This window comes from Arvicanthis niloticus, chromosome 4, assembly GCF_011762505.2.
Source record: "Arvicanthis niloticus isolate mArvNil1 chromosome 4, mArvNil1.pat.X, whole genome shotgun sequence".
NCBI classification, from domain to species: Eukaryota; Metazoa; Chordata; class Mammalia; order Rodentia; family Muridae; genus Arvicanthis; species Arvicanthis niloticus.
In genome coordinates this window covers 110,301,748-110,317,959 of record NC_047661.1, presented here as the reverse complement: position 1 = coordinate 110,317,959, position 16,212 = coordinate 110,301,748, and the positions used below count along the sequence as shown (strand labels likewise).

Genomic DNA, 16,212 nt, shown 5'->3' with positions numbered 1-16,212 from the left:
GCACTACTTTCATTGTGTCCCATACGTTTGGATAAGTCTTTAGTTTCTTTACTTCCTCCTTGACCATGTTATGATTGAGTAGGGTGTTCAGCTTCCATGTATGTGTGGGCTTTCTGTTTTTGTTGCATGGGATTATTTCAATTTTTTTGTATATGTTGAGGCCTGTTTTGTGACCAATTATGGTCTATTTTAGAGACCATGAGGTGCTGAGAAGAAGGTATATTCTTTTGTTTTAGGATAAAATAGCTATCCATTTGGTTCATCATGTCTGTTTTTACCATGTCTCTGTTTAGTTCCTGTTTCTGTGATCTGTCCATTGATAGTGGGGTGCTGAAGTCTCCCACTATTGTGTGGTGCAATGTGTGCTTTGAGCTTTAGTAAAGTTTTTTTTTTTTTCTTGGTGGTGAGGCTCACTCCAGGCCTGCTTGCTCTGGCCCTAAAGTTTCTTTTATGAATGTGGGTGCCCATGCATTTGGAGCATAGATATTCAGAATTGGTAGATTTTTTTTTCCTTTGACCAGTATGAAGTATCCTTCCTTAATTTTGTTAACTTTTGGTTGGAAGTTTATTTTATTTGATATTAGAATGGCTAATCCAGCTTGTTTCTTGGGACAATTTGCTTAGAAAATTGTTTTGCAGCCTTTTACTCTGAGATAGTGTCTGTCTTTGTCACTGAGGTGTGTTTCCTGCAGCAAAATTGTGGATCCTGTTTACTACCTATCAAGACTATTAGGCTACATCTTTTTATTGGAATTGAGTTCATTGATTTTAAGAGATTAAGGAAAAACAATTGTGGCTTCCTGTTATTGTTAGAGGTGGAATTATGTTTGTGTAACTATCTTGGGTTTGTTGGAAGATTACTTTCTTGCTTTTTCTAGGTTGTAGTTTCCCTCCTTGTTTTCCATCTATCATCCTTTGTAGGGCTGGATTTGTGGAAAGATTGTAAATTTGGTTTTGTCATGGAATATCTTGGTTTCTCCATCTATAGTGATTGACAGTTTTGCTGGTAGATTTAGAATATAAGAATTCAAAAGCAGCGTTTTGGTCACAGGAACCTTGTCTTCAAGGACACAACAATGCATAATGATGTCCACTGTCCTGTACACTTTGAGATGGGAGCTTACTAGATAATCCAGGATGTCCTTGAGCTTTAGATCTCTCAATTCTGGGATGATGGCAATTTATCATTACAATGGATCACTGCACATATCCTAAAATAAATGTATGGTAGACATAATGACATGACATGGTGTCCCATTTTGGTAATTGCTCAGGAGATTATTGCTATATGTGCTTTCTCAACTTTTCTCTATGCCACGAGATCATTTCTAGCCAACTGGGCAATGGGAGTACATGCTTTTAATCCCAGCACATGCAAAAGCAGGCAGATTTCTAAGTTCAAGGCCAGCCTAGTCTGCAGAGTGAACTCCAAGACAGCTAGGACTACAGAGAAAGTGTCTCAAAACCAAAAATTAAAAAAATAAGGTCAAGAGGAAATAATGATCCCCTAAAATTGATGCTTGGACATGGACTTTAGTAGATAAATTTCCTACCCATAAGCAGCTATAGGTATTTGTCTCTATTAAGCTGAATAAATTCACACACAAACATTCACTGCGTGTGTTATTAGTGTATAGTGAAAGGAGTATTTATAGGAAAAATTTCTGCCTTATTGTATAAGTGTATTTTTACTTAGCTGGAAAAGACATACCACTGTACAAAACCAGTAAGCCAAAAAAACAAACAATTTTTGAGCATCATCTGCAGTTTTCTATGGTGAAAGGTACGGCTATCATCTGAGTGATTCAGAGAAAGTCAAATGGTGCTGGGCTACATTACAGCGCTAAATGCACATTGGTGAAATGAGATGCTGATCCGTTTGCACGCTAATGTGCTATTTTTAAGTCATGCATCATAGTGTCTTGAAAGAGGACTGTCATAATTATGATGGATTAGACTGCAGACTCAGCCCTCTGTGCAGTAATTGTTTCACAGATGCTGTTGATGTGACTTGAATTTATAATTATTGTCACAGGCAGGAGAAAGCACAAAATTAAACTCATAGGAGAGCTGTGACTTAAACCTGTCTTGTTAAATGCTAGCTGTCAATCAAGGGATGTATTTTCAATTAAGATACTTTTTTTGAGATTAGATTTCTATGCATAGCCCTGGCTGTCCTGGTACTCATTGTAGACAAGGGTGGCCTCACTCACCTCAGACCCACCTGCCTCTGCTTCTTGAGTGCCAGGATTAAAGGAATAAACAATGTTTTGTAAATCTCTGACACAGTCAGCAATGGTTAGTCTGTGCCAATAGCTGATATCATGGAATGCTGGCACGTTTCTTCTTATAATTTTACCCTTAAACTTTCCAACAACAAAAGGGTATATGTATAGTTGATATAACCACTACTTATGGTTCCTCAGACAGCCAGGCATTGTGAGGAATATTAGGCTACAGGTACAAATAAAAACATAGATAGTGGGTTCTAAATTATGTCAGCTCTCAGCTGCCATTTAAGTGAACCTATATTTTTTTAATGTACATTGGCCTACATGTTTGTCCAGAACTGGACTTAGAAACAGTTTTTACCTGACATGTGGGTGCTAGGAATTAAACCCCCCAGCCTGGAAGAACAGCTGGTGCTCTTAACTGCTAAGCCATCTCTCCAGCCTGTGAATAGTAATTTATCAGAAATTTTCAGCCCAACCTTGTATTTGTTTGTGTTTTAGGGAATGAGCAGCAGTCAGTACAATGGTTCACACTTGTAATGCTTGCAATTACAGTGAGGCGGGGGGGGGGGGGGATCTTAAGTTCAACAAACTGTCAGAATACTTCTACAGGAACTTCACAGGTCCCCTATCTCCTCCCTCCTCCTCCTGCCTCTATGAGGGTGTTCCCCTACCTGCCCACCCACTTCTGCCTCAGTGCCCTAGCATTCCCCTACCCTGGGGCATTGAGCCTCCACATAACCAAGGGGCTCCCCTCCCATTGATGCCCGCTAAGGCCATCCTCTGCTACATATCCAGTTGAATCCATGGGTCCCCCCATGTATACCCTTTGGTTGGTGGTTTAGTCCCTAGGATCTTTGGGTCTGGTTATTCTTCCTATCGGATTGTAGACCCCTTCAACTCCTACAGTCCTTGCCCTAACCCCCCTCCCCCCATTGGGGTCTTTGAGCTCAGTTCAATGTTTGGCTGTGTACACCTACATCTGTATTGGTCAGGCTCTGGCAAAGTCACTTACTATACCAAGCTCCTATCAGTAAGCACTTTTTGGCATCATCAATAGAGCCTGAGTTTGGTGTCTGCAAAAAGTGCTAGCTGTTTATTTCAAGCCACGTGAGGAAATTGTGCCCTGGTTAAAGATAACTAAATGGCCTAAATCCTGTTAATAACCAAAGGTCCATAGACATGTATCAAACTGCACCCACATGGCAGGTAAGAACTGTTTCTAAGTCCAGTTCCAGACACTGCATATTGATAAGAAGTCTACTGATAAGGGCATAGTAGGAATTTAAGGTAAAAAAATCTCCATGTCCCCAGCCGGAGCCAGTTTCTCAGTATTCACATATGTACAGCAGGTAGAACAATGAGGTCCTTCCTGCTTCTCTGACATGCTTCATACATCTTTAGGGTGATTATGGTCACATGGCATCTCATTTGAATGCCATTTTAAAGACCTTGCAGTCTTTAAAGGTAAAATGCCATTCTGTGATTCTGAACTCTTTATCAGCTCAATTCTGACTGCCAAAATGACTACCAAAATATGTGAGCCTCAGGGAGCTCTACCAAACTAACAGATTAATCTAGTTTAGATTTCCAAACTAACAGATTCATTTGTTAATTTTTCAGTAGCCCTAGGTATTAAGTCCTAACATTTATGAGGGACTTCAATAGCTTACAGTTAGCCATGAGTCTTAAGTATAATATGTTTAAAATAGGTTGGTTTTTTTTTTTTTTTTTTGTATAGCTGTTACTATGTAAGATCTGAAGCATCCATAGGAAGCTCAACTAGTCAGACTTTCCAGGTTTCCCAAGAGACCTTTGGCCTATATGTAAGCTAGGTATAACTGAGCTCCAGAGAGGTTCTACTTCAAATGTTTCTGACTATAACATTCCTTCTTAGTTCAAATGACAACTTTCTTCATAGCAAACAAACATAATAAATAAATGATGGTACCATCTATAAATCTCCAGTAATTGCATTACTTTAGAAGTGTCTAATTTCATAAATTAAGTATTCTGGTCATTCACTTCTAAGAGCAGATAATAAATAAAGCCTGCTATTTTCAACTGGGAAATTTTTCACCCTGTAAAATGTGGTTGAAATTTAATCTTCAGTAAGGACTTGATAGGGACTTGGTATTTTTAGTATCCAGTGTGTATCCAGAAGTGATTAAAATTGATCATAGGGTGGGATCCTCACCTTATGTGAAGTGGATCAAATGACAACTTGCAGGGCCTTGGGGTTCAACTCAAGTGTTTAGGAATGGAGGCTTCATAAAAAGAGGGCAAGTTACACACACACACACACCTACTGTCTCTGCCATCATGGCTTGCACCACCTTCAGATATAAAAAACAGGAAGTCTGTTCCACTTGAGAATAAAGAGCCAAAATAAGCCTCTAACCTGCCCAACCCTATCCTATTAGTAATAGGAAGTGGACTGAGGAAAACCATGTAAAAATAACTCCAGCCAAAGTTTATAGTTATTTGAAAATGGATCCTTGTTTTACGGTCATTTAAATTTGAAAAATAATATTAGGTAAATATCTCAAATGCAACCCAAAGATTCTTCCTGTCTTAAACAACCATGACTTTATGTCAGCTTTAGGAAAAACAACAAACCTCTGTGAACCCACTAACGATAGTATGGCACCATCTTCATTCTCCACTAGAAATAAGGCCAAAGCCTGCATAATTGAAAGTACTTTTCAGATAGGTACAGAATCCTATAACATTATGCAAAAGGTATGACTTGGGACATAGGAAAGCCAAAGGCAATATTTTTCTTTTTTTTCTTTTCCTGAGGCAGGGTTTCTCTGTAATTCTTTTTTATTTCCACACTAAATTTCATTTTGTTACCTATTTCTTAAGAGCTACTATAATACTTAAAGGTTTGTTTCTTTGTTACAGCCCTGGCTGACCTTTGTAGACCATATCTGCCTGAGTCTACCTCCTTGGCGCTGGGGTTGAAGGAATGTGCCATCATGTCAGGTTGCTTAAGATATTTTTGAGCTTCAGCTATTATAATTTTTTACTTTGGCCCTTAAAAATATGTTATGTGGAGTAGATCATAGTAATGTCTTGAATTTATTTAATACTTCAATTAGGTAGGACAACGCTGTATATATACAATGCCTGCAACCCTTTTAACATCAGACATGTACACATGTATGTAGCTGTAAACAAAAAAAGACATGTGTATTGGATGTGCAGTTGCCAAAGGAATGCGTCCTTTTAAATTTTCCTTTCTCTTCCCTCCCCCCAACTCTTTCTCCCTATTTCCTTACTAATCAAATCAAGAACTATCCATAAAAATATGATGCTACATGACGTGGAAGCTTAAATTTCAAAAAGTGAAATTAAATGTACCTTTTTAAACGTCAGTTAACATAATGTATTAAATTTTTTCTGAGCCTGGTTGTTACTAAATTCACTGTGCCACTGAGAACAACCTTGGCCTCCTGATTGTTCTGCTCCCATCTTTCTGTGGAGTATTAGGATTCTATTAATGTCTAATGTGTTGGGTATGATGTCAATCTCCTCTCATTTCAAATTTGTTTGGAAGGAGGTAAACCACATAGAAAAAGACATCACTTTTGTCTAGTAGGAAGAATCAGTTTTAAATTTTATTAAGTAATGCTCATAATTAAAGGTATAAAGGCAATTAATTGAGCCGTTCTCCTTGGTGCTCCTCAGCTGCTTTTTTCAGTTTAGAAACCATGTAAAGTTCATCAATAAGATATGTAATTGTTGGGACAGAGTTCCACCATGTAGATGTAGAAAAGAGTGTTAGCAGATAGAGGATCCAGGCGAGCACTAAAGAGACATCTGGGGTCCCCAGATGCCATTGCCTCCTTTTTCTGAACATCACCTGTGCCCTGTATTTTCTCACTTTCACCTCTCTTGCCTATAGCATTTTAAGCTTCTGATTGCTTTTAGATTTTAAAGCTATACTTGGTTTTGTTTTTTTGGCTACTTTACTACATCTTTAGAAACTATGACAGCATTTCAGTTCTCTTCATTGACCAGCGTACACAGTGTTATTGAGGCAGGGTCTTACTATATAACTCTAGTTGGCCTGGAACTCATTATATAGACCAAGCTGTCATAGAACTCAGATCCTCCTGCCTATGTTGAACTTAAAGGTGTAAAACTCCATGTCCTGGTAAGTCTGACTTTAGTGCTGCTTTTCAGCATCTCTATATTCTTCTGCTTCATTTGCCTTGTCTAAAAGTAAGTACTAATCTAACAATACTGTTTTAGTCCAGACAGAAAAGAGCACCCCTCCCTATATAAATACCTTAAAATAAGTAGTGGGACAAAGAATAACTAGATGAATGAAGAAGTATTATGATTTAAACATTTTTATTCTTTAGGTGTGTACATATGTAAGTACATTTGTACAAATAAACTGAATAATAAACATGAATATTATTGCTAGACTCTAAACTGAATAATAGGGAAGATACAGTTTCAAAAAGCTGTTATGAGGATTATGAGGTAAGAGAGCTGGTGCAGTGTTAATGGAGATGATTCCAGGGACACACAGAAAGCAGCATGACAGCTCAGCAAAGGCTAAAGAATGATTTTTCTCTGATACTAGTTACTGAGGAGGTATAAATAGCTGGGATTTATTCCATTGTTCCTTTTCTCCATGCTAGGAAGATGTAGCTGTCTGCTAAATCAGCTAAATTAGCTGTCTGCTAAAACGAGCATCTGATTGCTTTATATCTAGGTATTAATGTTATTGTCATGCTGTTGAATTTTTGTTTCTGTGTCTTTAGGATTCATCGAAAGGGGAGCCTTGTGGATGGCCCTGAAGCAAGCCTGATGGAACAGGACAGAACCACCCATACTGAGGGTACCGGACCGAGTCCATTCCTGATAGCATCACCTCCCATCAGCCATACGGAACCTCAGGCTGTCAAACTCCAGAATGGAAGCCCGTTAGCAGAGAGACCTCATCCAGAAGTAGATGGAGACACCAAGTGGCAGTCTCTCCAAAGCTATTATGGAACACCCTACATGAAAGGCCGCCAGAGCAGTCATGAGAGTCCAGACTTCATATATGAAGGCAGAGGGTATTCCAGGTGCTTGCAACAAAATGGAGGGATAAAGCGCACAGTCAGTGAACCATCTCTCTCTGGGCTCCATCTGAAATTGAAACTAGACCAAAAAGCTAAGGGAGAAAGTAATAACTTCAGGGAGAGCCAAGAAAGAAGCCCAGGTAAAAGCAGCAGTCAGCCAAATGTCACGGGTCTGAGTGATAACAGAGAGCCTGTGACCTCCGTAGCCCAGGAAAGTGCAGTTGCAGACATAGATGCTATCCCAACACAGAACTACAATGGAGTTGAAAACACAGAGTTTCAGATTCCTAAGGAGCAGGAAGGGGAAAATGGCAGCAGGAACATTATATTGCTTAAAAACAAGGCTGTGCTAATGCCTAATGGTGCTACAGTTTCTGCCCCTTCTGTGGAAAACACACATGGTGAACTCCTGGAAAAAACACAGTGTTATCCAGATTGTGTTTCCATTACCGTGCAGAATACCACATCTCATGTAAACACCCTTAGCAGTCATGCTGCTAGCGAGTTGTCCCATGAGATCACTCAACCATCGCTTACCTCAGCACAGATCAATTTCTCGCAGACCTCAAGCTCCCAGCTGCCTCCAGAGCCAGCTGCAATGGTGACTGAGGCCTGTGATGCTGATAATGCCAGTAAACCAGCTGGAGTGCTAGGTACCTGTCCTTCTCAGAAAGCAGAACACCAACAAAAGTCAGTTTGGGAGATAGGCCCGTCTCATGCAGAAAACAAAACCATGCAAGGAAACATGAAGCTGTTTGCTGAAGAATACTATCCTAGTTCCCACAGTGATGTGCACGCTTCTCATGGCAGCTCTGAGCAGTATTTAAAGCAAAAGGAAACCAATGGTGCTTACTTCAGGCAAAGCTCAATGTTCCCTAAAGATTCCATTTCTGCCACTCCCATGACCTCATCATCACAATCACTTCTTGCACCCCGTCCTGTTCTTCAGCTTCCTTCAGAAGGAAAAGGTGCTCTGAATGTAGCTTTGGAAGAACACCATCACTACCCCAACCAAAGTAACCTAACTCCTTTAAGGGAAGAGAAAATAGAACATCAACCTAAGACATCATCTAGCCAGAGTCTGAATCAATCTGTACATACACCCAACCCCCCCTTGATGCTTACAGAACAGCATCAAAATGATTGTGTCCCCCAGTACTCTGAAAAAACAAAAAAAATGTCAGAACATCCCATGTATTACCTGCCAAATCATGGCCACAGAGGAGATTTACAAGAACATGGCCAATATCCGATGGGACATAGGGAGCGAGAAATTCTGAAGAATGCTAACAGGGGACAAACTCAAGACTCTGTACTGGCAGGACCTGGCTGGATAGAACTGAAGGCATCTCATTTTCGTGAAGCACTCCATCAGACAAAATGCAGGGATACATCGACGTACCCAGTCCCTCACTCTCAGACCAGCCCTGCCAATCAGATGTTCACTGGAAACATGCCAGCAGGATTCCAAAGGCTACCTTACATCCAGAAAACAGCTCAGCCAGAGTGCAAGTCACAAATGTACCAAGTAGAAATGAATCAAGGACCCTCTCCAGGTATGGGGGACCAACATCTACAGTTCCAGAAAACTTCATACCAGGAATGCATTTCCAGGACAAATCTGTCACCTGAGGCTCACCTGTCACCTGAGGCTCACAGGCAGGTACCTAGAGGTTCTCAGTATCATTTCCAGCAAAGAGTAAATCCCTCCACTGATAAGCAGTTGAGTCAACAGGCCACAGAGACTCAACTATTTTCAAGCTTTTTACAACAGAAGCAGGCAGCACAAACACAAGCATCCCAGAACTCAGATTTCCCTCAAATCTGCCAGCAGCAGCAGCAATTACAGAGGAAGAATAAAGAACAAATGCCTCACACTTTCTCTCATCTTCGAGGTGCCAGTGATAAGCAAAGAGAAAGCTCATGCTTTGGCCAGATTAAAGTGGAAGAAAGCTTTTGTGGTGAAAATCAGTGTTCAGAATCAAGAGATTTCCAAACTCACAATGCCCAGGGGGGGTTGTTGAAGCAAGTACAGAATGTAAATAGTAATATTCCTTATATGATCTTAACACCAGATTCGCGCAAATTACAGATTCACTGTTCAAATGATACACACCCAGCTTCTGAGAGTAGAGAACAAACTCTACATACCAAACTTGGAAATAAGACCACAAACTTGCAGAACATGCAGTGTTTTCCAAATAATGTGACCCCAAATCAGGACGTTCATCACAGGTGCTTTCAAGAACAAGAGCAGAAGCCTCAACAAACTTCATCTCTACAGGGCCTTAAAGGCAGAAACCAGGATGAGTCCTCAGCACCACTAGCTGAAGGAGCTCATCAGAAGTATTTGGTGCATAATCAAGCAAAGGCACTCCCTGTGCCCGAACAAGGAGGAAGTCACACACAGACCCCTCCTCAGAAGGACACTCAGAAGCATGCTGCCTTAAGGTGGCTTCTCTTACAGAAGCAAGAACAGCAGCAAGTACAGCAATCCCAGTCTGAGTCTTGTCATAATCAGATGCATAGGCCAATTGAGATTGAGCCTGGATCCAAACCCTCTTCCTATAAACGCCGCATGTCAGCGCCACAAGGAAATATGTCCAAAAGGATAAAGCAAGACATCCCCTCACTAAGCTGTGATAATGGGAAGCCAAAGAGCATCATTGAGACCTTGGAGCAGCATCTGAAGCAATTTCAGCCCAAGTCACTCTGTGACTATAAGTCACTGACTCTTAAGCCACAGAAACATGTGACAGTAGAAACATCTACAAATATCCATGCTGCAGAATCTGAGAACCACAGCCCAGCTGCAGAGCCACAAGCAACTCATTCAGAAAAGACCAAAAGAGGAGATTCTTCTGTTCTCCACGATGTTTCAGAATCACCTTCCACATCAGATACACCTGACAAGAATATCAACTGTGAAGCATGCAGAAATCCAAGTCAGTGTAAGTAACATACTAAAGCACATGGTGTTTGCCAGAATTAATCAGCTTCATATATGGGGCTTCTTTCTTAAGGTGGAGTCTGGGAGCCTTTTTTTCTTTTTAATCTTTAACCTACAGATTCATTGCAATCCCCAACGCAATTCTTCAATGGCATAGAGCAATTCTCAATTTGATATGGAAAAAGAAACAAACAATAACCAGGATAGTGAAAAAAAGAATTCTTAACAATAAAAGAACCTCTGGGAAAATCCCCATCCCTAACCTCAAATTATACTGGGAGCCATTTGTAAAGGCTCAAATACTGTTTTTGTTTTGTCTTTAAAGTACAGACACTTGTAATGCAAAAGGAAAAACTTTTCACTACCACACCCTGCTCCCAAAACCCCGCTGATGCATGTGCTCATTTCTCCTCAAATCAGATCTTAAAATTTAAGTATTAGATCATTTTCTTTAGTGTGTGTACTCTTTAAATATATGTATTTATATACTCTTTAAACATATATATGCATACATATATGTGTTTACTACTATGTAAGTTACTATTACTCTAGGATCCCTATGTAAGTTAGCTCAGAAAGCACAAGTGCAGGCAAAATAGATCCAACTGAATGGTATGGAGAAAAAGCAGCAGAAAAACTGGACCCCGCAAGTCGAAACTGAAACAGGAAAGGAAGAGACTTTCAAATGGCAAACATGATTCTTAGATTTTCTTTCCTGCTTAAAAAGACTTCATTGTAGTTTATTACATATGATACATTTTAATTCCTTTATTGTTTGGTTCTATATCTTGATTTAAAATTTCTTATGTTGTATCTGAAATGTAGTGATAATTTTCCAGTAGTTACTGTGTATGTATTACTTGGCTTGGCACATGTTCTAATAGATCAAGCCAGCAATGTACTCTAGTTTAAAGAAAAAAATTAAAGTTACTTAGGGCCATTAATGTACAGCTGGAGGATAATCTTTGTGGATGTAGCCTTAATATCTAGTATAATTGAGGTCTAAAATAATCTTCTATTATCTCAACAGACAAAGATGAAGCTCCTTATTATACCCATCTAGGAGCTGGTCCTAATGTTGCAGCTATTAGAACAATCCTGGAAGAAAGGTAATTAACTCAAAAGGCACAGGACAGATTAATGGTTACCCCCTGTATATACAGCAGTTTTTCCAGTTCCCCCCACACAGTGCAGTAAACAAGTGTAAATCAGCAGGCTTAGCTATTCCAGGGTTGCCAACCCAACACACTGCTATTTACTAGTCACAATATTTGACAGGACAAATAGTCACTTAGCTGGCACAGGCTGTCTGTCCACTTGGAGATAGATGCTAGAAACCCCAGGCACAAACAAATCCAACCTGCATCAGAGTGCTGGCACAGGTTACAAAGAGTGGCCTCACTTGGCTTTCTCCTACTGTGTGTATTTCCTATTAGTGTGTCAAAGAAAAAATGAGGGAAAGCAGTCTGAGAAAGGACCACTGAGTTAAGATTTTAGCTTTGCAAATAAGTTGTTTCTCTTACAAAAGAAAGCAAGTGTAAAAGATGAAAGGTTGACTAAGAGACTTCATTTACTGTATGTTAAACTCAGATGGCCTTTCCTACAGATAGAGCTCTGAGTGAAGGGGTCTGTGCTGTTAAGAAGTAGCAGTTTTTAAAATATATTTGCATATGTATGGGCAGCACACAATATTCTTGGCCTTATTTTCAAATCATGTGCTTCTAAGTTATAGAAATTCACCATGCTGCCCACCCCCAGCCACAGTAACCTGCCAGAGCTACCTAATTTTCTTTTGTTATTAGTGCATAGCACTTTTGCAACTGGGAATACAATCTGTTTCTAGAGTTCTAACTTAGATAGCTGGATACTAACTTGGCCAGATGTCTTTAGAAACATAAGGATGAAAATCATACTTTTAAGAAGTGAATTTAGCAAACTCATTTTATACTTTGTATATAGGAATATCTTTCCCAATACTTTTCACCCAGCATATAATTGCAGAACAATCTATTATAATTTCTGGTATATTTGGATGCCGAAGAAAAGACTATTGGGCCTTATGCTTGGCTTAGACCAAAGTTTTTTTTTTTTTTTTAAATAAGCCCTTTATTTTTTCAGATGTGGTTACAGACAAAAACATAAAAGTCATCTAATAATAGTGTGTTTCTTTAAGGTCTGGAGAGAAGGGTGAAGCTATTAGGATTGAAAAAATCATATATACTGGTAAAGAAGGCAAGAGCTCTCGAGGATGTCCTATTGCTAAATGGGTAAGTATACCTTGTCAGTGATTCTTGCTCATTCTTGCTCTTCTCTTCTATTTTGTTTACCTAACCTCAAGAACTGGCTTGCCCAACTCTTGCCAAAGAACATTGCCAGTTGGAAGGAGCATATTTTATGTGTATCCTTGTATTCTAAAAGCAGAGTGGCTCTAAAATCATGAATTATTTCAATTGAAATAATTTAGAGGTCAAAAGCAGTGGTTCTCAGCTGTGGGTTGTGATCCCTTAGGTTAAATGAGTGACTTTTTCACAGGGGTCACCTGAGACCTGTGATTGGAAAACATAGACATTTACATTATGATTCAGAACAGCAGGATTACAGTTACTTAGTAACAATGAAAATAAGTTTATGATTGGGAGTCACCACGACATGAACTGTATTAAAGAGGCACAGTATAGGGAGGTTGAGAACCATGGGTCTAAAGAATAGTCCTTAGATTGAGCGGCAGATTAATATTTATAGTGCTACTTAAAGAAAGCCTTCAGCTAAGATCCTGCATGTCTTTTCTCACTATAGGAGGTTACTGCCCACTGTACCAGGCATGGTCTGCTAACCATTGAGGAGTAATTTTGGACCTTTTCTTTTTTCTGACAGTTAATTAGGTTCCCACTGTATAGCTGGGCAATAAAATTGCAGGTGGTGATAATTTTGATCCAGACATGAAAAAAGCATGCATATGCAAGTATTGACTCCAATTGACCCTTGTTCTGTTTTGGGTGGGGTGGGACTGTTTGGGTGGATTGTTAATCCACACAGATATTTCGGAAATCAAGTAAGAAGGAGAAAATACTGAGTTTGGTACGACAGCGACCTCATCATACGTGTGAGACTGCAGTGATTATTGTTGTCATCATGCTATGGAATGGAATCCCAGAATCTTCGGCCTCCCCACTCTACTCAAACCTTACAGAGATCCTGGGCAAATATGGCGAAGTCACCTGTCGTCGCTGTTCTAAGAATGAAGAGTAAGTGGGTTTAGGCCCTTTCCATTCTCCAGAGGGATTTGATAAATTGGGGGGGTGGTGGTGGGGCATAGTCAGGGTAGTGAATGATTATGGTCCATAGGCAGTCTTTGTTCAAGAGCCATTTCCAGTAAAATCTAGGTGTCTGCATCCAATGGCTGTATCATTTCTATTCTAGTTCTTATGCCGCGTTGGGCACCCCTTATTAATGTGGCTACCATTTTAGTAAGATACCATTTCGGTATTCAGGTCATTGACTTTTAATCCACTATTTCAAGATTCATAAAGTTCTATAGAAATTGAAATTCTTGTTCCATTTACTCTAATTATTTCTGTAGGGCAAACCTTGCTTCCCTTTTCACTATTGCTCCATCCTTTATTGCTAGGTAGTTAGTACGTATCTATTACTGTTTGTCGGGCTAACTTTGTCCAGTTTTTCAGTAAGTGAAATTCATCACACAGGTTGGTTTTATTCCTCTCCTGTGAGTTTCTGCATGATGCTAGCACACAAAGGTTCCCCTGATACATTTTCTCACAGTTGGTCTAAAAATAATTTACAGTTTGTACTTGTAGATTTTAACCACACAGAATCATTTGCTGTGAGTCATGGCCATGTTTACCAATCTCACTGGTAATCAGATTTGTTACTTAGAGTTTTTCAGTGTTATACAGGTATAACTGCCCATTTGAAACTGATTTGCTTTCCACAAATTTGATCAAATTGTCATGGTCTATTCTGCACTGGCTTCAGTCCACGTTTTACTGATGATTATTCCAATGTTTTATTCACTTCCTGACCCATGACTTGTAAACTTCTGATCTGCTTTAGATGTAATTACTTTTCAGATTTACAAATTATTTCATTCATTCTGGTAAAGGTATGTACATTCAAAAGTGAAGGCACATTGGGGACACTTGCTGAGGTATTCATTGTTGTTACAATGGAATTTCAAGGTAGGCTTCAGGTTCTAAATTACTAATGAACTTAGGAAAATAACTTAGAGAAGGACAACCATGCTTGTTACATTATGCCTAAAAGCCAGGAAATACAACTAACATGTCCACCAACTAATAGATGGATAAACAGAAACATGATGCATCCACAAAATTTTGAACCAGAGAAAGTGAAATTATTTTCAGGAAACTAAAGATGACCATGTTAAACTAAGCCACAGTCTTAAGCTGTTCCAAGTGTGGGATAGCCATAGTGTGACAGTTCTTTCTAGATTTTTTTTTCAGGAGCTTCCACACTGACATCTACAGTCAGCACAGGTTCATATACTCTGGCCTGTAGTATATATGTATAGATAAAGGCTCCTCTTTTCCCACGGCATCAACAGCATTGGTTTCATTTGTTTCCTTAAATTTTTTGACTTGAGTGATATTTAATTTTAAAGCAGTACTAATGTGTGCTTAACACATTCAAATAATTGGTCATTTATTTCCCTTCCCTTCAGTTCACTAGCCTATTTATTGACTGGATAATTTGGTCTTTGTATTGAGTTTCTGTAGTTCTTTAAATATCTTACATTTGATCCCTAGAAATGTATTTACTAAGGACTTTTCCCTTCATGTAAGATTTCTAGTGCCATGTAATCTCACTGTCATTACCACTACTTCATGTTTGTCAACTTGACAGGATCTAGAAGCAGCGTGGACTCATTTCTGGGCATGACTTGAGGAATATCTATAGCTAGGGTTAGTTGATGTATGTCGACCCACTGTAGTGTGGATAGCACCTGTTGGCTGGAGGCTAAAACTGCAGGAGGATTTCTCCTTCTCTGCTTCCCCACTTGTATTCATATTGAAAAGAATTTTGTATGAGGTGGACCACATCTACTTCTGCATGTGGATTATTCAGGCATTATTTCTCAAATTTGTAGTTTGATATCTTTATCAAAAGTCAGCTTGCTGTAACTCAGGTTTATTCCTAGATCCTCTATTCTGCTCCATGTGTCTAAATATCTGTTTTTGTATAAGTCCCATGATGGTTTGTTACGATGGCTCTGTAGTATAATTTAAATTAGTTATTATGATACAGCCTTGCTTTCCTGTTTAGTAGGATTTCTTTTTCTAGGGGTGTCAACAATATAAGTAGAAATTTGATTACTTTGAATCTATAGATATTTATCTTGCTTGATTGTCTTGGAATTTTTCATTATAGAGATCTTTTATCTCTTGGTTAATTTTATTTTGTATTTTATTTGAAAATATTGGTAATAGTGTAAGAATGTTTTTAATAAGTTGAGAGAATTTCACTGTCATGAAATTTAAATGAAATTCACATGTCATTTTTTATTTTTTGATTATTTCTGGGTATGTTCATTCTAGTGACCACAGGCTACAAGTGTTAGACACCCCTGGAACTGAACCTATAGGCAATTATAAGCTACCCAGTGTGGGTGCTGGGGAGTAAACTTGAACATGCTATTTACATGTTGATTTTTATGGATTCTGGAGTTTGCTGAAAAGACGAGCATTGAATTTAAAAGGGGCAGTGATAATCACGCCTCATTCTTGATGTGCAAGGAGCTGGTCACCATTTAATATGTTGACTGACTTCATCACCTTATTATGTTGATAGGTTATTTCCTAGTTTCTTTAGCACTTCTTGAAAGAATGTTCATGTTTGTTTTGAGAAAATTATTTGATTTCTGTTATTGGTTTGTGTGTTGAGCCAAGTTGGCATACTTGGAATGAAACCA

At 39.1% G+C, this 16,212-nt stretch overlaps 1 protein-coding gene across 6 annotated transcripts in view; it reads left to right on the top strand.

Moving 5' to 3' along the window:
- Tet2 (tet methylcytosine dioxygenase 2) overlaps nt 1–16,212 on the top strand; it is a 71,912-nt gene that overhangs the window by 43,640 nt on the left and 12,060 nt on the right. For 5 of the 6 annotated variants that reach the window (XM_076933268.1, XM_076933270.1, XM_076933271.1 and 2 more), the window contains 4 exons: nt 7,013–10,266; nt 11,296–11,374; nt 12,439–12,532; nt 13,302–13,510. In XM_076933268.1, the coding sequence (XP_076789383.1) occupies nt 7,059–10,266; nt 11,296–11,374; nt 12,439–12,532; nt 13,302–13,510 (3,590 nt within the window). In that variant the 5' untranslated portion in view covers nt 7,013–7,058. Of the gene's footprint in view, nt 1–7,012; nt 10,267–11,295; nt 11,375–12,438; nt 12,533–13,301; nt 13,511–16,212 lie in introns of those variants that run through there. The other variant, XM_076933272.1, reaches the window with a different exon arrangement.